At 60.8% G+C, this 23,841-nt stretch overlaps 2 protein-coding genes across 4 annotated transcripts; one reads left to right on the plus strand and one right to left on the minus strand.

The window, feature by feature from the left end:
* Nucleotides 1–217: 217 nt before the first annotated feature.
* On the minus strand, nt 218–8,982 carry ARR3 (arrestin 3). Of its 3 annotated transcripts, XM_040614778.1 has the most exons (17): nt 8,853–8,981; nt 7,367–7,412; nt 6,801–6,831; nt 6,371–6,431; nt 5,938–5,982; nt 5,324–5,523; nt 5,154–5,213; nt 4,834–4,901; nt 4,387–4,522; nt 4,129–4,286; nt 3,483–3,620; nt 2,879–2,962; nt 2,569–2,592; nt 2,437–2,489; nt 2,053–2,062; nt 1,110–1,112; nt 218–740 (listed from the first exon to the last, which is right to left on the minus strand). In XM_040614778.1, exons 2-17 carry the CDS (start codon nt 7,381–7,383, stop codon nt 641–643), a joined length of 1,188 nt encoding a protein of 395 aa, XP_040470712.1. In that variant the 5' UTR covers nt 7,384–7,412; nt 8,853–8,981; the 3' UTR covers nt 218–640. The 3 variants fall into 3 exon arrangements, with proteins under 3 accessions (XP_040470712.1, XP_040470713.1, XP_040470711.1); XM_040614779.1 differs by lacking the exon at nt 1,110–1,112 and having other exon boundaries at nt 8,853–8,982; XM_040614777.1 differs by lacking the exons at nt 1,110–1,112; nt 2,053–2,062 and having other exon boundaries at nt 8,853–8,982.
* A 3,557-nt stretch (nt 8,983–12,539) lies between these two features.
* Nucleotides 12,540–23,824, plus strand: LOC121097628 (phosphatidylinositol 3,4,5-trisphosphate 5-phosphatase 2-like). The gene is made up of 28 exons (XM_040614773.1): nt 12,540–12,869; nt 13,050–13,493; nt 14,761–14,824; nt 15,619–15,757; nt 15,842–15,992; nt 16,089–16,229; nt 16,376–16,463; nt 16,860–16,946; nt 17,210–17,317; nt 17,409–17,523; nt 17,719–17,825; nt 18,031–18,133; nt 18,561–18,757; nt 18,905–19,022; nt 19,132–19,228; nt 19,402–19,540; nt 19,654–19,753; nt 20,119–20,207; nt 20,319–20,400; nt 20,503–20,592; nt 20,693–20,809; nt 20,911–20,999; nt 21,213–21,300; nt 21,524–21,679; nt 21,842–21,923; nt 22,000–22,519; nt 22,802–23,022; nt 23,162–23,824. Exons 2-28 carry the CDS (start codon nt 13,357–13,359, stop codon nt 23,292–23,294), a joined length of 3,558 nt encoding a protein of 1,185 aa, XP_040470707.1. The 5' UTR covers nt 12,540–12,869; nt 13,050–13,356; the 3' UTR covers nt 23,295–23,824.
* Nucleotides 23,825–23,841: the final 17 nt, after the last annotated feature.

Below are 23,841 nucleotides of genomic sequence, written 5' to 3' on the forward strand. Positions count from 1 at the left end.
GGCCTCCGGGGGCGGGCAGAGGCCCGCTGTACCTGGGGCGGGGTCCGCCGGGGGCGGCCTGTACCGGAGGGGCCCGGCCGGGAGCGGCCACCGGCGGATTCTGGAGCGTCTCACCCTCCCGCCGAGGCCCGCGGCAGCCTGCCCGGGCGCAGAGGCCCCGGCTGCCCGCTTCGTGCTGCCCCCGGCCGCGCGCCCCAGCACCACCACACGGAGCCTGCACCGGGCCACTGGGGTGGATTTATTTGTAACGGTGTCACAGAGTATTGCATAACGCAGGCGAACGACGAACGTGCTGGTGACGGCGCTCAGCCGCGGTCCGGCTCACCCTCCCTGCCCCCGTCTCCTCGCTGGCACCCATGGGTGCAAGGAGGTGGGAGCACCGTCCTGCACGCAGTCAGGCTTTGCAGCGTGGCAGTACCAGGGTGAGGTGCAGCGGCTCCCGCCACTGCAACCAGGGCTTGGAGTCGGTGCGGGGAACCCAGGGGAGGAGGGTGTGCCTAGGGGAATACACTGCACTGCAGGGAGGGGGCTGAGGTGTCTGCACCGTGTGCGGTACAGCGGGGAGTGTGCTACGGGCATCTATGTCCCAACCCAGGGCGCGTGGGACCGCTGGCTATCTGTGCAAGCAGGCAGCAGCAGGTTAGCTTTCCTCTTTGTCAGCCTCCTCCTTCTCATCTTCCTCATCTTTCTCCCCCTTGAGTTTTTGGCGAGCAAATTCCTCAATGACGATGTCCTCCTCACTGGAAAGGAGACCAGAGTGTGGTGAGCCCAGGAAAGGCGGCCACAGGGAGCCCGCAGTCTGGGTGCCCTAGATACACCACAGCAAAGAGGGTGAAATCCCTGCTGACACCAAAACGGTGGTCCTACTAGGGGACAGTTGTGGTGCTCGCCCTGGCCCCGTCACCCCACACACTGCAGGGAACAGTCAGGTCACTGTGAGCCATGGCCTGAATCGAAGACAGATAGCTGGCTCGACTGCAAGTGTGCGTGACCCGAGGAGCTGGGCTCTCGCCTGCAACTTTTGGCATTTTTCAAGACAGTATTTTGCATTGTCAAGGGAAAAAAAGGGAAGGAAAAGAAATTAAAGTGGAGACAAAGAGATTAGTTACCTTCTTGCGAAAGGCAAGTGGTAGATGACATCAAGAGAGAGCCACAAAATGAAAAGTGGGGGAAGAAAACGGAAAGAAAGAGTCAGCAACACAGATTCCAAAATCTTGCGAATGTGAAACAGCTTGGCAAAATCTACAGAGAGCGATGGTGGGGACAGGCCAAGAGATTTCCTCCTCTAGAAGTTTAAAAATCCTTGCTGAGCTGGGAAACTGATAGGTTTTGGTGTGACAGCCTTGCAGTTGCATCCCGAGTTTCCAGGCCCCAAATCCCAGTGCTCGTGTCCCGTTGCAGGGTGTAACCAGACACAAAAACAGCATTTTGGGGCTTTGCAAGCCAGGGCCAGCTGCAGGGCTGGTTGGCGGCTGTGGCTGCCAGGCACGGCTGCCAGGAATGGGTTTGGCATGCAGCAGCTTCCCGGAGGGAAGCAACCCCAGCTGCGGCTTCAGCTGGAATAAGCTCATGTGGTGGGAAGAAAAGAAGGGTTTGGCACTGGAGAGCGTGCGGGGGCACAGGGCTGTGACCGCTGCTGCTTCCAGCAGCCAAGAGACCTCAGCGTGGGGCGTGTGGGGACCAGGGCTATAGGGGACACTAAGTCCAGTGATGGCACTTGTGACTGGGTGACAGTCTGGCACTGCCGTCTGCTTCTGAGGGACAAGGTGAGGTCTGGGCTTGCAGCAGGAGAGGCTGCTGTGTTTGCAGCAAGGGGAGTTGTAAAATAAGCCCTGAAAATTGGCAGAACATGTGCTGAGCCCAGCATCTGAGTCCTCCGAGCCTGTGACAATGCTCCTGCTGCCTGTGCTGCTGTGACACAGGGCCTCAGGGCTTTGAGGCCTGGGTGATTTAATCCAAGGATGCAACCTTAAACTGGAATGGGGCATTGCATCCATCTGCAATGGATCTGTAGGGTTTATGTCTTAGAGGAATAAGGAAACATCTCTTTACCTTGGCTTATCTGTAGTCCATTGATAAGCACAGCACAGGGAGGCGAGGATTGTAAGAGAGACAGACATGCAGGTTAATACAGAAGGGATATTTCAACTAACACCTCTCTTTAATGCTCAGGTGTGTTTTTTGGAAAGAGAGACATTGGGATGGGCAGCAGGCAGGGCGCTGCAGGGAGGAGAGCTGCTCCCGCACTGGTCCCGGACAGAGTGTGGCTGCAGCACAGCCGGAGCAGCTCTGCCAGTCCCACAGCCCAGGCTGCTGGGCAGAGCAGGGCCCTTTGCACAGAGATGGCTGCATCAGCATTGCTTTTACCAGTTCCCCTCTGAACGGGGACTGCTTTTTCCTGCCCTGCGTTTCGGCAGCATCCCAGGCACTACTTACCGTCCGCAGGCTTCGGGTGCATCAGGATGACAGGCAGCTCGACACCGACATCGCTGGAAGGAAAAGCGCTTCTTTCAATAAATCCACCCAGTGCCGTACCATGCTCAGCCCCACAGGCAGCCCCCCCCTTACCTGGAAGTGAGATCCCCCAGGATGCTGTGGCAGCAGGAGAGAAGGGACAGAAATGAGCCAAGGCAGAGGAGGGGAGGTGTTAGACTTCGCTTTACAATAAGGTAGAAGATGATTTATAATAGGGGTGAAGGGCAGCGGTGATGGGGCTGGAGTCAGCAGCCCAGTGCCCAGCTGCCCCACAGCCTGGGGGAGCACGGCAGGGATGAGGGGGCCCATGGCACGTGTCCCTCCATCATCTGCCCAGCAGTACAAGATCCCGCAGCACAGCCCGAGGGGACGGTCCCTGCCCACCACACCCGCAGAGCCTCACCCTCCTCGGGACACCACCAGGTTGACCTTCACTTTGTAGGACACCAGGATGCCCAGCACCTCCTTGTCCATGCCGGGTCTCAGGCTAGGAGAAAGGCAGAGTGGAGTGGTGAGGCAGGCAGTGCTGCCCGCAGACCCTGTCTGCTACCCCCATGGCAGTCCCAGCACTGTCACCGTGCCCCATTTTGTGTGGGGTACACTGTGGTTTGGCAGGAGGGGACAACACAACATGGCAGCAGAAGAGAGGGAAGGGCAGGTCACTTGGCTGAAGCTACAGAGCAGTTCCCTGGAGGCTGCTCGAGCTGCCTGAGCTGGGATTTACTCCCAAGGTGAGACCCATTGCAGCTCTGCAGGGGGTATGAGGGCTTTAGATGATGGTTGGGACTGGGAGGCTGTGTCTCTCCTATGAAATGGAGAGGTGGGGCTGTGGTCATGTCACAAATTCCCTACATTTTCCAGCTGGATGGTGTAGGCTCAGGTATCGGAGGTGTGGGGGACCCTGGGTGGGAGCCCAGAGCATCCTGAGCAGTGGGAAGCTGTTGGAGTTGGGGGAAGGCATGGGTCTGGCTGTGGTGGGGAACAGGGAGAGCCCACCCAGCTCTTACACGGTGGTGGAGGCCAGGTTGGTGTCCTCGTGCTTGAGCTTGCCATCAAGAGCGAGGCCTCGCTTCTCACGGTTGGCTGAGAGTGTGGGGGTGACAGAGTACGTTTTGGAGAAGGTAGAGTTGGCTGGCACGTTCTCGCTGGAAGGAGTGGGAGAGGATAGCTCAGAACCAGCACCAGCCTGGTGGGTGCTCAGCACCTGATGGGGGTGCTCAGCATAGCACCAGGCACCTGGGCAGACCTAAACCCCCCTGCCCTGCGCTCCCCACACAGCTGCCTGGGCTTGTTTCCTCCTTTCGTTCCCTTATACAACCACTTCTTTTTTCTAACCCCTGCCTTTGCTCCAGCCCTGCTTGTTCTCAGGGGTGCAGAGGCTGTGGCTGGCCTCCGAGATGCAAAGCAAGGAGAGGAAGCAGGCGTGCAGCTGCCCCCCAGGGACCTTCCCAGCTGACACCAGGTTTCTCTGCAGGGCATGGTGTCCACAGCCTTTCAGCTCCTCTCAGCTACTCTTCCAACCCTGATATTTTCACTGCCTGGTAGCGTAAAATCATTTTTCCCACCTCCTCCCCCCATCATTCTCTCCTCCTCCTCCTTTCTCTTCCTCCCTCTGGCCTCACTGCCATACCACCCCAGCCCCTTTTTACTTACTTTATCTCCTCGGTGCACACAGTCTTCATGTATTTATCCAGTGAGTAGAGAACCACGTCTGTGATCTGCTCAACTGAGATCTTAATTTTTTTCACAATCTTGTTGGTGGTGTTATTGATGTTGACTGTTACATTGATGGGGTCTCCGTGGTAGTAGACCTGCAATGGGAAGAGGCTCAGTTCTGTGACCAGGTATCCCAGTCCCCATCCCTGGGGATGCATGTGATGGCATGAGCCCACAGACAGCCTCTGTACTGACCTCCTTATCCAGGGAAGCTTCGAGGTGCAGGGGCTTGTCAGACATCATGAATTGCCGGGTGGTTTCCGCCTTCGGAGCTGGCCCCATCTCTACAGGTGCGTACTGGATCTTGCGGATGATGAGGCGCACTGAGTTCCTGCGCAGCAATAAGCGATCACCTCCAGTGCCCCCGGCAGGGATGTGTCAACATGTCTTTTGAGGACACATCAGCTGCTTTTGGGGACATCACAGTGTCTCTAGACAAAGGATGCAAGCTGCAGCCTGCTCTTAGGATGTGGAGGGCACTGACATGGGGATCACTGCCCCTCTTTTGGGCAAAGTACCCCATCCAAGCATGGCACAGGCTGACAGCAGGCCCTCAGCCCAACCCCTTAGATGGCCACCCCAAAATGATCATATGGTTTGGTTTTAGGGCCATGAAGCAGGAAAGGGATCCCCTGCAAATACCTCTTGTGAATTTTCTCCTCCAGATTTTCAGCACAAAATCCTTTGACCTCGAAGTCCACGCCACAGGCCTGAGGGGACACATAGAGTCACTAAGCAGGAGGGGCTCAGAGCTGCCTGAGGTTTAGGTTCATTCCCATCCTTCCTCCACTGCAGCCCCGGAGATCTTGGTCCCAACTCCAGCCATTCCTCCTTCCCAACTCTCACCCCATGGGCCACATCCCCCATGAAAGAGAAGCAGCTCTTGTTTTTGGCACCCCACAACTTAACCCCCTGACTGGGGGAACAGCTCCAGGGGACATGGGTTGGGGACAGCAGCTCACCTTTCCCACATCGTCTGGTCCCGGCTGGAGGGTGACTGAGCAGGGCAGGTTGGTGGCAATCTGGGCAGAACAGGGAAAGAGAGAAAAAAGTAAATAAAGAGTGTGCCCAGAGATGAGCCCTGGTGCACACCACGGAGGTGTGTGGTCAGGAAGGGCTGAGCAGCCCCTACCTCGAATGTGAAGGGGTAGGCATTCTCTCCAAGCTTCTTCATCAGCTTGTCCTGCAAAGGAGTGAGGGTTTTGGGTGCCTGGTCCGGCACTGGTGGGAAGATCTGGGTGGTCAGGACATAGATGTCCTTCCTGAAGGTCAACCCAATGACGTCGAGGTCGTCTCGGCCATAGCGAAAAGCGCAAGTCAGCGTCACATACACTTAAGCCGGATGGAAACGGAGGGCAGTGGGGTTAGGGGAAGGGTGAGATAAAGAAAAGGCATGGCAGGAAAGGGTTGAATAAAGAGGAAAGAAAAAAAAACCTATTTCAGTAACTCTTCAGCAGATATATGACTCTTATCAGGACCTGGACCTCAAGCACTAAGTATAGAGTTAACACGATTCATTATGTCTTTCTGCAAGGCACAGGCAGCTTCAGAGCCAGTGCCCCAGGCAGAGGAGGTGGGAAGGAAGAGGCAGCCTTCCCCTCCCGGTCAGCTGCTGTGGCCCTGACTTACAACAAGCTGTAGACGCCCCATCGCAGCTTTAGCCTGACTACAGTCCCAGGCTGCTGGTGAGCTTTGCACCAGTTTCCATCCTCTCCACTTATAACATGGGGTTTTCTGTATTAATACCTTTTCTGTCCTTTAGGTACTCCGGGTCAATCAGGCAGATGCCATCTGCAGACAAACACAAAAGAAGGGCCAGTGAGCTCAGCTCCCCGGGAGGATCTTCACAAAACCACAGCACTTTTTAAATTCAAGTAATCTGCTCATCAGCTGGGGAGGTGACCGAGGGGAGCTGCTGGTCAGGGGGATGGCGATGCCTCCTCCGGCATCTCCACCAGCAGTGTGGCCAGGATGTTTTGCAAAGGGACTTTGTCCCTTTCATCGCCATTTTTCTGTAAGGGTATTTGCAGGAAAATGAGACGTTTGCTCTTCTGGAGCTGCCCTTGATCTTCTCACTCTAGCAGGATGCAGAGGTGAGCTGCCACCAGCCCAGGGACCAGTCGCCCCAGCTGGTCACTGCCTGTGCTTCCCCCTCCATGGTGAGCATGGCCCCACTCACCTACAGACTCCACCGAACTCACATGATCCACAAAGTCTCTCTTCCCCAGGTAGATGGATAGCTGCAGGCAGCACGTGGTGAAAGGAAAGAGCAAAACAGGTTAGCGTTTGCCAATGAACCGGCCAAAATTTTCAAGCCCTTAGTTATGCTGTGGAGCTCATTAACCCTGCTGTCAGCGTGTCAGATCAGATATCGCATTTAAAGTTCATACAGGATTTTTTTCGTTTCTATTTTGAAAAGCAAGCCCTGTGGTGGCATCATGGCAGGTATGGCAGGAATCAATCACATTTCAATAGGAAGGGAAACCCAGCCTGCATCCCATCCTGTGGGCAGAGCCATGCCAGAGGGACCCCAGCACAGCCTGCACCTCTGGCTGACCCACACCCAGGGACGGGGCACATGGTCCCATCTCTGGCCTGCATGGACTCACCTTGCTGTTGGGGCTGGTCTTCTTGAACACCCTGCAGAGGAAACACAGACAGATAGGTTGGGAATGCCCTGGATAAGGCTGGATGTGGCACAGCCCACTCCTGGGGCAGGGAGGCAGGGGGTGGCCATTTGTCTCCCTGGGGCAAGGAGGTGAGGGCTTCCCTGCAAGCATGATGCATCTCCAAGAGCTATGCCAGAGCATGCATGGGATGTCCTGGCCTTGGGGAATTTGGTGTCCTGCATATTCAGAGCCAGCCACCCCCCTGTCTGCCTGCCCCAGGGGATGTCATGTTCCTGAGCTCAGCCTGTGACCATCGAGAGGGTGCATTAGCTGGCTGTGTCCTAAGGGCAAGGAAGAAAGCACCAACACACAGAAGAAAAGAGAAGGTGCTTTGTTGGCTCCACGATGGCTCACTCCATCTCTCTATGGTGAGCTCATGTACCAGCTCATGGGGGAGCCGAGGGGCTCGCTTTCTCCCTCTTCTCCTGCCCTACAGCACCCTGCTCCATTGCAATTAAAAAAAAAAAAAAAAAGTGAGAGAGAAAAAGAAAAAAAAAGCCACTTACTTTGCTCCTTCTGCCATTTTAAATCAGCAGTCACGCAGGCAGGGATCTGTGGGGAGAGATGGAGGGGAGGTGCTGGTGAGGCGCTGGGGAAGGGGCAGCTGCTGGCCATCACCAGCCAGCGGGACAGTCGTGCACATCCCAACAAACTGCAGAGCCCTTGGGCCACGGTGCTGCCGAGCCTCCCACCTCTCCCGAGCCTGGATGCTTGGGGTTCAGCTGGGGCTGCCTGTCTTTGGGGTGGCACACAAGGCACACAGCAGCAGCTGGAGACCCCGTGGGGCAGCAGAGCTGAGCAAGCCCCTTGCCCCTGGCCCAAAAGGTGGTGAAGAGGAGGTGGAAGAGGAAAAGGGAGAGTGATGCCCTAGCCAAGCAGGCTTCAGAAAATAGGAAGCAAGGGGTGACTCCCGAAGGAGCGAGTTCAAGGCTGGGAAAGACAAGAAAATGAACAAAAGAGCCTATGGAGTTTCAGTTTTATGATTTTTCTTTTGTCTGCAGGGAATTTGCTGTCATGGCTTAATGGAAGGAACAGGCTTGTTTTGTCCCATCACTCTCAGGAGAGCAGGGAAAGCAGCAGCAGAAAGGTGGAGCGCAGCTTAACCGCACCATGGACAGGCGGGTCTCAGGGTGCATGGTCCCAAGCCACGTCCCCTGTCCCCAGCCCTGGCTGGCAGCACCAGAGCCGACCCTGGAGGTCAGTGCTGGTGGCCCTGCCCTCACGCCGGGGCTGCTCAGCCCTGCCCGGCTGTGCTGCCTCTGTTTTTCTTGCTCAAGTCTGGCATCCAGAATTAAACCGTAAATATCATGCTGATCACCAGCTGATTCGATGGGCTATTAGATGGGATGAGCTCAGCTTCTTAACGTTAGGCAGCTCTGACATTAGCGGAGCTTAAGCCCAGGTAGGATTTTAAGCCCCAAGGGCACGTGGGCAGAGTTGCCTCTTTATGCAACTGCAGGGAAGCTGGGGAGAAAGAAGAAATTGATATGAGGAGAGCAGATGATCCTCTTCCCCACAGGAAAACAAGGGATTAGTCCCAAACACAGGATCTTTGATGATCTCAGGTGCTGCGGGATGTGGAGTTCAGGCTTCCCTGCCTGCAGGGTTTCTTGGGCACAGCAAGAGAAGGTGCAAAGGGAAGAGGAGCACAGTGGTGCCTCAGGCTCGGCCCTCTCCAGAGTCTGGGAACTGGGGACAAGGCGATGAAAGGTGGAAGAGAGCTGAACTCATCCTCTGCATCTCCCAAGCTCCAGAGAGGGGACTCCAACCTCTCCTGGCTTGGCTAAGCTCTCCCGTGGTGCTACCAGACCGCTCCACCTGTGCCCACTGGCTCAGCCATGCTGGAATCCTTTTAGCCACACTTTTCCCCCTTCAGCCCCAAACTCCCCCTCCTTCCAGGCACACCCCAGCACCAATGTCCGTGCCCCAAAGCTTCAATGAAACATCAGAATCTGTGCTGCAAAGCACTGGCAGGGCCCAGGCAGCACTCACCTGGCAGGTGGATGGACACACAGACACTCGCCTCTTCCTCTCCCAGCACGTCCCACTGCCACCCAGTCACTACAGACTGCTCCCTGTCCTGCGGCTTCTTATACTCCTGCAGTGGTCCCTCCCCTGGCATCTGGTCGCACTCGCTCGGCTTTGGAGATGCAGGGGGTGTGTGCACCGTGGGAGAGGTGCTTTTAGGAAGAATCCTATTAGTTTATTAACCAGGGAGACGCTTCATGAGTAAGAGTGAGCTATAAATACGGCTGCCGCTGGAGCCCTGAGAAAGCGGCTTAGGGAGATTGGCAAAGTGGGCTTAGGGAGCAAGGTGATGGTAATTGAGGTGGAAGCTCTGCTCCCGGTGGGCAGGGGCACAGATTCCCACGCAGGCTCTCTGCGGCTGCTCCCGCAGGAAGCAGGGCTGGGCCAGCACTGGGCACAAGGGTGGATGGAGGTGGCAGAGAGGAGGGAGGGAACCTGCCTGGCTTTATCCCTCCCTGATGCACTTTGTGGATGCCTAACAGATGGACAGGAAGCACTGGCAGCTTTCTTGTGTGGCCAACATGTCCATGTGGGTGGTCACATAAAGGTGACCTGCTGTGGTCCCAGGGCACACAGAACAACCTTGCTACAGGGATGCTGATGAACAAAGGCTGTATGCCTTTCCCGATAGGGCAAAGGCATATGGAAGGCTCAGTGCTGCAGCAGCAGCCCCCGCACCAGGCTGTGCTTCCCACCACCCCTCAGTGGTGGGACACAGACCTGCCACCATCCCCCAGCACCCCTTGAGCAATCTGCTCAGCTCCACATCATTTCATAACACCTCAGGCTGGCCTCACCTGACCTGGTTAGCACATCATTAATTCAAGGTTTGCTGCTGCAAATAGAAACTGTTGAAGGCACATAGTGGGTTTGCCTTACGGTCCACCAGGAGAGAAGCACTCCCTACTGCCATCCTTCCTCAGCAGCAGTCAGCGCTTGGGATCCCCTCCCACAGGGGTGGCTGCAGGATGCTCATGTGAATGCTGCCCCTGGGACAAGGCACAGACCCCAGGGACAGCCCAGGGCAGCCTGTAAACTGCTCCAGCAAGATTCCACTCATCTTCCTCACCTCCAGCACCCCTCAAGCCCTTGCTTGCTCAGCCAGACCCTCTGCTTTGAGTACACGCTTGGTTCTGTCTTAACCCTCAGCGCTAAGCACTGAGATCAAGCTAACCCTGCTCATTACTGCACCTCCATCACAGCACTGCCAACAACCTCCTCCCAACACCCTAGATCAGCTCAATGACCTTTATTACCTGAGTACCAACTCCTGCCAAATGCAGCCCAGCTGTGCCCCTGACCCCATGGGCCACTGGGAGCTACTGGGAGCCACGGCAGCACACCAGTCCCACCAGCCTCGCTGCCCAGGGCTTTAGCTGTCAGCACATGTTGCCTGGGGCCAGGACTTGTGATCTCTTTAATTGCACACAGGAGAGCTGCTTAGTTTGCAGATTAACGGGTGCTATTTCTGCCAAGGTCAAGGGGACACGTGAACTGTGACCTTCCCACACGGGGGGGGGGTAGAAGAGGAGAAGGAGGAGGCAGCCCTACCTGGATGCCCGCTGCCCAGCTAGGGGGGAAGGCGGAGCAGCTTCCCCCAGCACCGTGGCTGGGATGCCTAATCCTGAGCTCTCTGCAGCTCTTCGCTCTTCATTAGGCTTTTAATAAGGCCCACGAGACTAGTGCCACTCACAAGGGCCGTGGCAGAGCATGGTGAGGATGGAGAGCAGATTTCATTATGGGCAGCTTCAGCTCGGTTTAATGGGGTGGATTCATCCAGGGAGACCTTGCCCAAGTAGGAGGGCAGATATTTCCCCTCCCCAAAACAGTGATGAGACAGACAGACCACATCCCTTCCTGCGCTCATGCCATGCTTTGAGCCACGCTCTGGGGGAGGAAGCTAGGGGATGCAGCGCTGTGTTAAAAATAACAAAATGAGAGAGGGCTTCTTCCTTTTTCCTGTTTAATAATGACCAAAGGCTCCTCTCTTCTGCCTCATCCCACCCATCCCTGCAGGTCCATGCGCTGTGTGAAGCACAGATCAAATGGCTGCTTCCAGCGGGGCAGGGCGCCAGTGGACATGGGGCTGGTGGAGCACGTGGGGGCCCAGCTTCATTCCTGGCTCCAGATGGACAGTGTCCTGCAGGGTCCCGCCTCCCCAGGGACCAGCCGTGGGGCTTCCTGTGTCCTTCTGCTTCAGCGCCCTTGCCCGCAGGGTCTTCCCTCAAAGGGAGCCCGAATGGAGCTGGAGCCACCTAGCAAGCTGGCACCAGTGAACCCATGTTGCCTTCCAAAATACAACTGTTCCCCAGGTGCTGGCAGAGCTCCCTGGGTGCTGGTGCATCTGGCAACATCCCAGCTCAGCCTTTGGCACTGTGCACCACAGACACCTTACATAAATGCCCACGCTGCTGATTTTTCAAAGCCCCTCAGAGCTCCAGGGCTTGCTTCCCTGATCTGGATTAAGCGGCACAGATGGCATTAATCCAAAGCCAGGCACTTCTGCGGCTGTCGGGAATTATTGCCGCGCTGTTAAGTAACGGGAGAGAGCAGTGCCAGCAGGAGTGGGTCTCTGACAGGACAGGGGTCTCCAGTGGGATGCATGTCCCTGTGGTGAGTGCTGGTGAGAGATGCAACCGCTGCTGCTGTGCAGCCCGGAGCCACCAGCCTGAAATCAAGTAGGCTGCCCAACTTCTCAGTGGCCCAGCCACAGGTTCCTCTCGAAGCTGGTAGCCCAGGAGGAAACCTTGGCAGGGGCTTTTGGCACGTCTGCACCGGTGGGCTGGGGCAGGCATCGTGGGGCACGGACCCTTTGCTCAATGCTGCAAGGGTTGGCTCGTGGTGCCAAGGGTGGCAGCCAGCCGGGAGCGTGGCTCAGCATGGCATTCTATCCTCATCCTCCTCCAGCAGGAACCTCTGTTCCATCTCCCCCCAGAGCAGCCCTGGTGCCCTCTGGGCACTCTGGCAGCAGACAATGGTGGCTGCTTATCTGTAATTAATTGGAGCTAATTGCCCTAGCACAGCTCGAGCCAGCCACATGCGCAGGGCCTGCTAGTGCCTTGCCATGAGGAGCAAAACCTCTGGATCTGCACCCAGGAGTTGTGGGTAACCCCGATGCTGTTTGCAGCACTGTCCTGCCTGGAAAAACCTCCCTCCTTCCCGACCCCTTCCCCGGAGCTCCTGAACCCTGCTTCCCTTCTGCCTGCAAGCAAGGCACGCACAGGTGGGGGGACATGAACACCATCATGGGCGCCTGGCTCGTGTGGCCACCTGATGCCTGCAGCATCTCCATCACCACGCAGCCAGCAGCAAAAGTCAGAGCTCAGCCCCAATGCAGCAAGGTACCCAGTGGTGGGCAGCTCAGGCAGCCTGCCCACCGCCCCAAACACATTTCAGGGGCTTGCTGCTGTCCCACACTGCTGGCGGTCCATTCTCCCAGGGTCCTGCCCGAGGGATGGGGCTCTGCCCCCGCATCGCCCCTCGGCCCCGGAGAAGTCGAACAGTGGGGAGCAGGGTGGAGGCAGAGCCCCCACTCCGGGACGGCTCCTGCCTGCACCCTGCCATGCTCAGCCCTGCGTGCTGCAGGCTTCCCCTGTAACAGGGCTGGAGCAGGAGGAGGAGCGAGGAGGCTGGTCCTGGCAGCAGGGAGAGCAGAGCACAGAGAAAGAGGAAGAGCACAGCTAGCGCCGTGGTGCCGAGCAAGCGGCGCGGGGCACCGAGCGAGTGGGCCTGGCTGGTGGGGCCAGGGAGCGGGGGTGCCTGCTGGTGGGGCCAGTGTGGGTGCTGCCTGAGTCCCTGCAGCCGCCCCGGCAGGCAGCGTGTGATGGGCAGGGCTGCCAGCGTGCCCAGCAGGAGGAAGCCCACAGCTGCCGGTGCAGCATCACAGCTCCGCTCTTGCTCAGCTGCACCCTGAAAACTCAACTCGCTGCCCACAGCATCCCGCAAGAGCTGCAGGAGCCTACAGTACATCTGTGAGGGACGGTGAGTGTGTGGGGAGAGATCTGGGCTCCCGCGTGCTGCTGGGACACCAGCATGGCCTGTCCTTGCCATGCACCACGGAAGGATGGTGGCTCTGGGGCTGGGGCAGCAGCATGGGGCCATCCTCCCGTGGGCAAGATCCTTTTGCTGAGCTGTCCCTCTCCGCCCCCGTGCACCCTGCAGGCTGGAACCTCTGTGATGAGCATCTGGACCCCCAGCCTGCACCAGCTGCCCCCCTGGTCTTGCTCCTGCCACGCTGCCTGGCCACAGGGTACCCCATCCCCATGAGCATTACCTCAGTGGCTGCCCATCACCCACTGAGACCTCCAGCCAGCAACGTGCTTGGGTACCAGGGGGCTGGTGCCCCCATCCCACCTTCACCTTCCCCAACCGACCCTGTGGGGCAGCTGATGGCCAGCAGGCGCTGCTAAGCCCGGATGCGGGGCTGGGACAGGAACACAGCACAGCCCCTGTCCCACCACTTTGGAGGATGGCAGCAGCAAGCTGGTACCACCGGGACATCAGCCGGGTTGTGGCAGAGGAGCTGCTGGCCAAGGCTGGGCGGGATGGCTGCTTCCTGGTGCGGGACAGCGAGTCGGTCTCGGGGGCATATGCCCTCTGCCTTCTGTGAGTCACCTGCCTGGCTTCTGCTTGCGGTTTCTCTCTTTTGCCCCTTGCCAGGGTCCCTCTGTCCCTCTCCCTGCTGTGGGCATACCACTTCTGACACTAACAGAACATGGAAAAGCCTTCTGCAGGGATGCTGGTGGGGTGAGCAGGGTGCCAGAGAGCTGGCACAGGGGTTTTCAAACGATCTCCAGGTCAGACCAGTGGAGAAGCCTGTGTCTTTGGGAGCAGGCAGAAGCGTGGGCCAGCAGCCCTGCTCAGCACCAGGGTTGCTGAGGGGAGAACCCGAAATCCAGGGCTCGCCAAGCCATTTGGGGCTGGCCTGGCTCCGTGCGTGGGAGTGGGAGAGGCTGACTTGCATCGCCCTCCCTCTTCGAAAACAAACATCCCCTCTCCCTCCAACCCCCAATGTGGCCACATCCGGACTGCAACGCCCACTCTTAACATCTCAGATGCTGGGGCTTGGAGGCTGCATCCCCTGCCACCCACGGCGCCCCTTGCCATCCCTGCACCTGGACCCAGGCTCATAGCCCCTGCGAGCGCTGCTGTTGGGGCTGCCTGCACCCTTCCTCGCTGCCTGCACCCCTTCCTGCTGCTGCCTGCACCCTTCCTGCAGCCGAGCGACACGTCTGCAGTGGGGAGCGTGTGGGGCGGCGTCTCGGCGGCTTTGGCAGGATGCCACCCCTTTCCTACGGCTGGCCTGGCCCGATGCACGGGACAAATTGCAAACACATGGTGCTGAGGGGTGCGGAGGGGTGCGGGGCACGCCGTGGGTTCAGCCGGCAGCTGCTCCCGCTCTTCCCAGCATCCCAGCACCGAGTTGGAGGTCAGGCTGCTGCTGGGCAGGGTGGTGGCACGGGCAGGGATGTGCAGTGGCCTCTGAGCGAGTACGACTGTACTATGGCAGCCCTGGGGAGCACAGCACCGGGCTCTGGCAGGCTGCAAACCCTCACTGCCACCCGCAGCCATGGGGCCGAAGGTGCCCCAGCAAATGCTGACGGAGCCGGGGCTGCGTGCCGGGGCCATGCCCGCTGCGGGCAGGGTGTTGTTTGGAGGCAGGGGGACACTGCGCATCCTCCCCTGCAAACCACTACAGACCCAGAGCTGAGGGTGATGCTTTTATTTCCAGCAATAAGAGCTCAGTTCCTCTCTCTGCAGAGGGGCTGGGGTGTTTGCATCAGGGCTGGGTGCTGGGCGCCCTCCCAGTACCACCACATGCCCACGGTATTGTGGGGGGTGCTGTGGCGGACCCTGGTCTGCTCTCTCCCAGGTTTCAGCGGCATGTCCACACCTACCGCATCCTCCCGGATGACAAGGGGCTGCTCTCTGTCCAGGTGGGTGCTGTGATGGGTGCCCAGAGGTTGGTGCCACTGGGGTGCACTCGCTGCCCTGGCTAGCGCCGCCGGGTGCTGTGCCACGGGGCCGCAGGCTGTGGGCCAGGGTGCCAGCAGGATGCAGGTGTGAAGGAGCTGAGGTGCTCGCCACCCTCGCCAGCCCCCATGCAGCACCCGGAGGGGTGGTGGCTGGTGTGGTTTGCTTTTCACACGAGCTGCCTGCAAAGCCCAGCACCAGCAGACTGCGAGTGCTTTGCAGCCACCCCTTCGGCACGGGGCCACCTGGGAAAGCTGCCTCCCCACCGGCCCGGCAGCTGCCACCAGCTCACCCGGCAAAACACTTGCCCCCTTCCTGCTACTGTCCCCTGCCCCAGCCTGGCCACACTGGCCCAGTCCCTGTGACATCTGTCCCCACAATGTCTGTCCTGGCTACCGGCTTGGCCTCACTTCTGCTCTTTGGTGTCACTTCACAGTTTCTTGTGGTACCCAGATCTCTGCCTTTCTAGCCCCCTCAAAAGAGCATCCTGAGGGTCCCTAGGGAGCATCCCCATCTGCTGCATGAGGCAGATGTCTCCTCGCTCCTCTCCTTGCTCTGCTGCCCTGAAAAGAGCGGGGGTGAGCTCCCCACAGGGCTGGTATCCAGCCCGCACTTCCAGCTCGCCATGGGCACATTTCTGGGGACTGACTGACTTGACTCAGCAGGCTGCTCCGTAGCCCAGTTGGGGGCTGCGCCAGCACACGGAGCTGGCAGAAGGTGGGGGATGCGATGGTGCTTCCCCTCCTCTGCCTCCCAGACCATCCAGGGCATCCAGGCCAAGTGCTTCCGCACGCTCCCTGACCTGGTCAGCGCCTACCAGCAGCCCAACAACGGGCTGGTGACGCCGCTGCTCTACCCGGTGCCCCGGCCGAGGCAGGCAGCCAGCGAGGACTCAGGTGAGCCAGGGAGGTGGTGGCGGGGCCGCGCTGGGCTGTGAGCGGGGAGGGGGTCCGGCTGAGCCGGCTGTCCTCTGCCCACAGATGGGGAGGATGGCCGAGGTGGCAGGCATGTGGCAAGCGTGGTCCCGGCTGGGGGAGCCATGGCGGGCACGTGGCTCAGCGCTCCCATCGCCGGCCGGACCCACATCTCACAGCAGCTGCACCAGAGGCTGCAGGAGCAGGTTCACAGCAGGTAACACGCCCCTGCCCTCCCTGGGCTGGCGGGGGTGATGGGGCAGGCATGGCCGGGGGGAAGGATCCTTCCAAAAACGTTCACCCCACCTTGCAGCCCAGCCAGTGACTTCATGGGCTTCATGGCCGAGTACCTGAACCACCACCTGCAGCTGGACCTGGAGGCGCTGCGCCACGGGCACCCACAGCTTCGCCACCTCAGCACCGCACTCGTCACTGCCTGCCGGGCGCTGCACAGGCGAGTGGCCCAGGAGTGGCAGGGCTGGAGGGGACCACCCTCCCCGGCCACCCACCTCATCCCTGTCCCCTTTGTGATGGCTGAGCATTGCCACCGAGGCTCAGGAGATGCCCGTGCCAGCTCTCACCCACTTCTCTCCTCTGCAGTGAGATTGACTTTACCCTGGCAGGTCTGGAGACACTGGCCAGGGTGTTCGACCCCCCCGCGTCCCCTCGCAGCCCGGCCAGGGAGCAGGTGAGGTCCCCCCGGGCCCCTGCAGCCACCAGCAGGTGCCTTGTTGTGCGTGGCTGGGTGAAGCTGGTCCTCAGGGGAAGCGGTTGGGGTGGTTTTGGTGCCTTTCGGCACCCAAAGGTGCTGCATGCCCCACGGCACTGCTGGTGGTCCCTGGGTGCTGTGTGTGCCAGGGTCCCTGCAGCCAGCCAAGGGGACCTGGCTCCCTGGGGCCTGGGGACAAGCAGGGACCTGTTCCTGCACCCGGTCCTGGACACAGTGGGAGGGGAAGCTGCTTCCCCAGCCAGACCCCAGGGACCCCCATATGTCAGGGTGCAGCCCAGACCCACGGGGAGGAATCCCGAATCCCCTGGTCCAGTGCCGCTGTGCTGCTCCAAAAATGTCTGTCCTTCCCTTCAGGGTCTCCTAACCAGTGATCCAGACCTTGAGCTGCTCCTCAACAAGATATCTACTGTCAACCATCTCCTCTCTTCGCTGGAGAAGAAGGTGCCTGCCCCGCTCCCGCTGTGCTGGCTGCATGCAGGGGCAGGCACAGTCCCTGTTGGTGGCAGCCGCTGCCTGGCTCTGCCAGTGCCCAGGAACCTCACTCTGCTCCAGCAACCCCCCCTCACTTCAATTGAACCCTCTGGCAAAGCAAGCTGCCAGCGGCGGCACAGCCCCGGGCTGCCGGGGCAGGACAGGCTGGTGCAAGGTGCCCAGGGCTACCAGCTAGCCCAGTGCCCCCAGCCCAGTGCCCATCTCTCCGGCAGGTGCTGAAGTCGCTGCAGGAGACGGTGTCAAGGCACAACCTGGCACTGCCCAGCGTGGCGGTGGCCCCCCCGCCAGCTGCCAAGACTCTGGCCATGCAGAGCTTTGAGGTGAGGGCAGGGGGGCACGGTGGGGCCCTGACGTTGCTGCTCAGGCAGGGCAGGCACGGGGCCGACCCGGGAACTGCGTCCCTGCCTGCAGGTGAAGATGGGCAAGTCTCAGCGGGCAGCCCTGACAGTGGACGTGGAGTCGGGGACAGTGGCCATCACCAAGTGGGGCAGCGGGTCCCCAGAGGAGACCATCCATCAGGAAAAAAGTAAGGGGCTGCTGACCCCCCCCCACTGGCCATCAGTGGGGTGCTGCGGGGCTGTGGGACTCCCTGGCATGGGCCTGATGCCAGGGCGATGGGCTGCAGAACTGGTGACACCCTGAGCCCCCACCCCACGCTGCCTGCAGGCCCCATGGTGGGAGGTGGGGGGCCACCACTGCCCCCCTTACACCCAGTGTTCAGTCCTGCAGCTAATCAAATACCAGAGCGTGCAGAGCAAGGTGAGGCTGGTGTACGACCGGGAGCCACAGAAGAGCCTGAGCAGAGACTTCGTCTTCCCCAACGCACGGGTAAGCAGCATCGGCTGCACTCACGGGGTGTCCTGCGGGAATACAGAGCTGTTACGCAGTGATGCAGCAAATAAGTGGTCTCAGGGCTGAGACCTGCATGTCTGGGTGTGATGTCCCCCTGATCCTGCCACCAGCACCTCCTGGGGTGCTGCAGCTCCTGGCTTCCCTTTGGAACAGCCCCTAAGACCACCATATCATCCTGCAGAAGCGAGAGGCCTTTTGCCAGCTGCTGCAGCTGATGAAGATCCAGCACTCCCACCTGGATGAGCCTGACCTCATCTCAGTGTACATCGGGACATGGAACATGGGTAAGGGGCTGGGAGAAGGTCACATTGTCCTGGGAGGCTGCCATGGCTCGTCGTAAGCCCAGGTGGGTTTGGAGAGGTGAGGGCTGTGGGGAGCTGCCCCAGGAAACCCGAGGTCCGAGTTGGTCCAGGTGGGAGGAGGAGGCTGGAGAAAACACTGACCTGGCCGCTTTTGGGTTTGTCTGTCCCAACATGGTCCATTCGCCCAGTGGCTGTCAGGGAAACCGAGGAGCTGGGGTCCTGGGAGGATTTGGGGTGGTAGCAGGAAATCCCAGCATCAGTCTGGGATGTGCATGGGTGAACCGTGGAGCTGGTGCAATGCTTCCCATCCCCAGCAGCTCCTGGAGATGTGTAGGGTCTGTGGTTGGAGAGGAGCTCGAGGAGCTTGGCATGCTGTCCCCCCTGGTGATCCGCTGTCCCCTGCCCACAGGCAGCATGCCACCGCCCCGCTCCCTTGCCTCCTGGCTGACCGCGAGGGGCTTGGGGCGCACGCAGGATGAGACCACTGCCTGCATCCCGCACGACGTCTACGTTATCGGCACCCAGGAGAACTCCCTGGGTGACCGTGAATGGGTCGAGTTCCTCCGCGCATCCCTGAAGACCCTGATGGCCATCGACTACCGAGTGGTAACCGCAGGGTGCTGCCTGGACCCCTCTGGCTGTGCCACCTTTCACGGATGGGTTGGCTGACCTTGCTGCTTCCCCATCCCCACCACCCCTGGCTGTGGGGTGGTGCAGGGGAGCAGGCAGACTCACCACCCTGCCCCTCCGCAGGTTGCCCTGCAGTGCCTCTGGAGCATCAAGATCGTGGTGCTGGTGAAGCCCGAGCATGAGCGGCGCATCAGCCACGTCCACACCTCCAGTGTGAAAACTGGGATTGCCAACACTCTGGGTAAGGCTGGGGATGGGGTTGGGGGGATCCCCAGGGTGAGGGGGCAGCCTAAGGGCCATCCCAGGACCTCTGGGCCCCCCCCAGCTCAGTGCCTGGGACATCCCTGCAGGGAACAAGGGAGCCGTGGGCGTCTCCTTCCTCTTCAACGGGACCTCCTTCGGCTTCGTCAACTGCCACCTGGCCTCTGGCAGTGAGAAGACCCATAGGTGATGGAGGGCCACAGTGGGACGGGGCTGCCCTGGGGCAGGCGGGTGTCTCAGGGGGCTCGAATAGCCCTGGGGGGCTGTCCCTGTACCCCTCCTGTCCCCACCTGGCAGGGAAAGGATGAGGATGAGGTGTCCCGGGGGTGGCTCACAGGGTGCTGCCGTCCCCGCCGCAGGCGTAACCAGAACTACAGTGACATCCTGCATTCCCTGGTCCTGGGCGACAAGCGGCTGGCAGCCTTCGACCTCACCCTGCGCTTCACCCACCTCTTCTGGTTCGGGGACCTCAACTACCGCCTGGACATGGATGTGCAGGTGGGACCCCACAGACATCGCAGCTGGGGATGGTGGCACGCTGGTGGCAGCACCGGTGCAGCCACAGGGGTGAGAGGAGCCGGGGCTCACCCTGCCTTCCTCCCCTGGTGCAGGACATCCTCGCCCATATAACCAAGAAGGAATTCGAAGCCCTCCTGGCTGTTGACCAGCTCAACCTGGAGCGGGAGAAGAACAAGGTGTTCCTGCGATTCAGTGAGTGCAGGGGCAAGGGCACTGCTCCCCCCGACAAGATAGTGGCACCCAGGGTCCCCACAGACCTCTCTGTGTGCCAGCTCCAGCACACGGTGGTCCCCAGCCCCGGCACAGCCCTGCATGAGGTGCCAAAAGCATGGGGCACCTTGATGTGCACCATGCAAGTCCCCAGGGCAGGTCCCTGGGCTCTGTGTCCTGAGAACATGTGAGCATGGGGACAGTCAGAGGTGGCCAGGGGTGCCAGCCATCCGTGTGAGCCCCACATGGGGACCATGACACCCATGGGGTCTCTCCTCCGTCGGTTGCCACTGTGGGGACAGACAGGGATGCTGACCCCTATGCCACCTTCATGTCTTGGTTCCCAGGTGAGGGTGACATCTCCTTCCCACCCACATACCGGTACGAGCGGGGCTCCCGGGACAGCTACGTGTGGCAGAAGTTCAAGGCCACAGGGGTGAGTTCCCAGAGACTCCTGCTGAGCTGCAGGACATCATGGGGGGACAAGGACAGCAGGCTGGGGTGGTGCTGGGGGGCACTGAAGCTGTCTGCCTTTACCCATTTTTAGATGAGGATCAACGTCCCCTCGTGGTGTGACCGTATCCTGTGGAAGTCGCACCCGGAGACCCACGTGGTCTGTAACTCCTACGGTGAGCGAGACCCTGTGGCTGGGGGGAGCCCAGGCTGGCCAGTGCTGCCCAGAACCCCAGGGCTCGAGGACCATCACCCAGCTGCCCCCTCCCACCATGCAGGCTGCACCGATGACATCGTGACCAGTGACCACTCACCTGTCTTTGCCACATTTGAGGTGGGAGTGACGTCGCAGTTTGTGCCCAAGAAGGGTAAGGGGTAGGGGTCTGTCACCCCTCGTGCCCAGCTGGGGTAAGCCCTGACCATGGGCACTTGGCTGGTGCACGCCGACCCACCCGTACCTGCCTGCAGCTCCCGGATCCAGCCCTGAACCCCTGGCCTGCATCGAGTGGGACAGCATCGAGGTGATTGTGAAAACCACCAGCCGCAGCAAGTGCTACATCGAGTTTCACTCCTACTGCCTGGAGGGTGAGGTGGCCCCATGGGGCCGGGGCGTTGGGGGGCCAGGGGTGTGCTGTGGGGGCGAGCTACCCCCAGCTGGAGCTGTGCCCCCCGCTGTCCCCCGGCAGAGGCCCAGCGGAGTGGGGAGAACACCTTCCAGAGCTGTGACATCCCGGGCTTCCTCAGGCTGGGCTGGTCCACAAAGCATCTGCCTGTGGTACGCACCGGGGTGGGGGCAGATGCTGCCCCCCCCCCCCCCCAGCTCTCGAGCATCCTCCTCCCTCCTCTACCCCATCCCACCTGCTGGCTCCATACCCTGAGCCCCAAGGGGTGCCGGGGGCTGACACCGTGCCTCCCCCCAGGATAGTGACACCCCTGTGCCACCCTGCGCTGCGGCAGCCCCCCTGAGCACCCCTCTCTCCTCCTGCAGTTGAACCCCATCCTGCCAGACCTGGAGTACCTGGGGGACCAGCACCTGCTCCTCAGCGTCAAGGGTGTGGAGAGCTGCGAGTCCTACGGTACGTGTGGGACAGTGGTGTGGGGGGCCACTGTGGTGGCATGGGGGGTGCCAAGCATAGCACCCACAGGGCTCAGGTAACAGCCTGCTGGGTGTAAGGTTCTGTGGCTGGAACTTGGCGGAAGGGACCCTGGCACCCACGCCCACCCGGGGTGTGTCTGGGGGGGCTTACCTGCCCCCCGAGCTGCCCGGGGGGGCAATGCATGCATGTGCTGCGCCTGCAGGTGAGTGCTGCATCGCGATGAGGTCAATGATTGGCAGCATGGCTCAGCAGTTTGAGACCTTCCTCTTCCACCGTGGTGAGGAGACGGGCTCCATACGTGGCTGGATGAAGGTCCGGGTCCCCAAGGACAGGTGCAGCACCCGTGAGAGGCTCTACGGTAAAGGCGGCCGCACGCCAGCCCCCTCCCATTGCCCTGGGCACGGGGGCTCAGGGCCACGCTCCCACCTGCCCATGCCTGCGCTGCCCCCCTGGACCCCAGCCACGGGCAGGAGCCGTGTGGAGCCTGGTGGGGAGAGGCCAGACTACGGTGTCTTTGCAGAGTGGATCAGCTTTGAGGAGGAGGATGCCGAGCCAGCAGCAGACGTCCCGACGTACCCCAGGCCACCCCTGCAGCGCCTCAGGTACCCCAGCTGGGCTCAGCCCCGCCGTGAGCCCTGGCTGTGGGGTGACTCTGAGCCCATCCTGCTGTGTTTGCAGGAGCCGGCCCCGCAGCCTCCCGGAGCCAGCCACCGGCTACACCAACCCAGCCTACTTCATCTTTGAGGGGGTCCCCAACACGTGGGTGCCAGCCCCTGGTGCCGGCAAAGCCCACAACAAGCAGGTGGAGAGCCCGCCCAGGGGCCAGTGGTGCCGGAGGCCCCTTGGGGTGCAGGTCCCGTCGCCTTCAGAGGAAGAGCGGTGGGGTGGCTGGCCGCACTGTGTGCCAGGGGGGCTGTCCCGCGGGCACCCACTGAGCCCCCCTGGCACGGGCCGGCAGAAGAGACCCAAATCAGCCGTCCTGGCGAGGGACACACCGGGGCTGGGCGACTGCTCACTGATGGCGCTGCACATGGCCACCTGCCTGAGCCAGCTGGACTGGGTGGCCCCCAAGCGTGGAGGGGACAGCCAGAAGACCCCACTGCACCAGACCCACAGCACCCTGGAGCCGCCCCCACAACCCTGCCAGGAGGTGCCAAGGTGCACGTCGGATGCTCACCAGCACGGCCACCCTGGAGAGGTACCGCTGTGGTCCCTGCGGGGCTCTGGAGCTCAGCCAAGGGGCTTGGGGAGCTCGGGAAGGGGAGGGGACCTGCTTTTGGTCATAGAGCCACCAGCAGATGTGAGGTCGCATCCCTATGGCAGTGTTCTGCCTGATGGAGCCACCACGGTGCAGGCAGTGGGGTACGGTGGGAAGTGGAGCAGAAATGTGGCCCTTCATGTGGGGTGAGGACGTGAAGGTGGGAGCTTTGCGGTCCTGACGTGACACTGCTGGCATGTGTCCTTGATCTTCTTTCCCCAGTGGCCCTACAACAAGGGGGAGTGGTGCCATGTTGGCAGCAGGTGCCTGGGCCATCTCGGCTTGCAGCAGGATGAAGAAGGGCTGCAGAAGCATGGCTGGGACCACCTGGAGATCTTCAGGTACCCCCAGGCCCTGGAGCTTGGAAAGGGGGGCACCGTGCAGGCCAGCTCCTGTGGCCTCAGGGTCCCTGGCAGAGCCCCACACCTCAGGGGGGAGGAGAGGTGAGCCTTGGTGTGGGGATGGGGCAGGGCAGGAGGGTATCAAGTCCCCACATCCTCATGGATGCCCCAGGGCAGTGCAGTCTCCCCGCTCCCTCTCGGTGGCTCCCCCAGCACTTGCTCCCCTTCACCCCATGTGCAGAGACATCATGGAGCGGGACCTGCTGGAGACCAGGGTGCTCAGCCCAGCCCAGCCCCGCCTCAGCCCCAGCAGCCTCGGTGAGGGCTCCGCAGTGACCCCGCCGCAGAGACCTGACCTCGGACCCAGTGCCTAGAGCACCTACCCCCACCCCAGCACCGCACGTGCTCTCCTCCGTGGAGCTCCCGGGGCAGGCAGCGAGCTCCTGAGGACCGGGCAGGCAGGCACCCAGGGCTGGACCTGCTGGCCACCGCCCGACTTGTCTGGTCTTACCAGCAAGTGATGCAGTTGGAAAGTCTCAGGGAACTCCTGCGGCCACTGGGACGGACACTCCACAGGTGGCGCCGCCTGACTCTGTTCTCCTTCCCCAAAGCGATGGAAGGACCACGCTGGGCCCCGCCAGCAAGGAGGGATGGGGGACATGGGACATGTCGGGAAGGGGGACTGCTGGGTGCTTTGGGCCGCGAGGCTGCAGCCTGCAAGGGCACAGCAGCATCTGTGGCCAGCCCAGCCCTGTGCGCCCTCGTGCCTTCGGCCTCGGCAGCCGCTCCCTCCTCCCCGGGCTCAGCCCTGGTCGGATGGCATTCCCAGAGGACTTCTACAGCAGCAACTCCTGAGGCTGCAGTGCCATTTCCTTGGGAGCCACTCCTTGTATTCCTGTCCAGAATAAAGTCTCAGGGGCG

The sequence above is a fragment of the Falco naumanni genome, chromosome 14 (genome assembly GCF_017639655.2).
Source record: "Falco naumanni isolate bFalNau1 chromosome 14, bFalNau1.pat, whole genome shotgun sequence".
NCBI lineage: Eukaryota > Metazoa > Chordata > Aves > Falconiformes > Falconidae > Falco > Falco naumanni.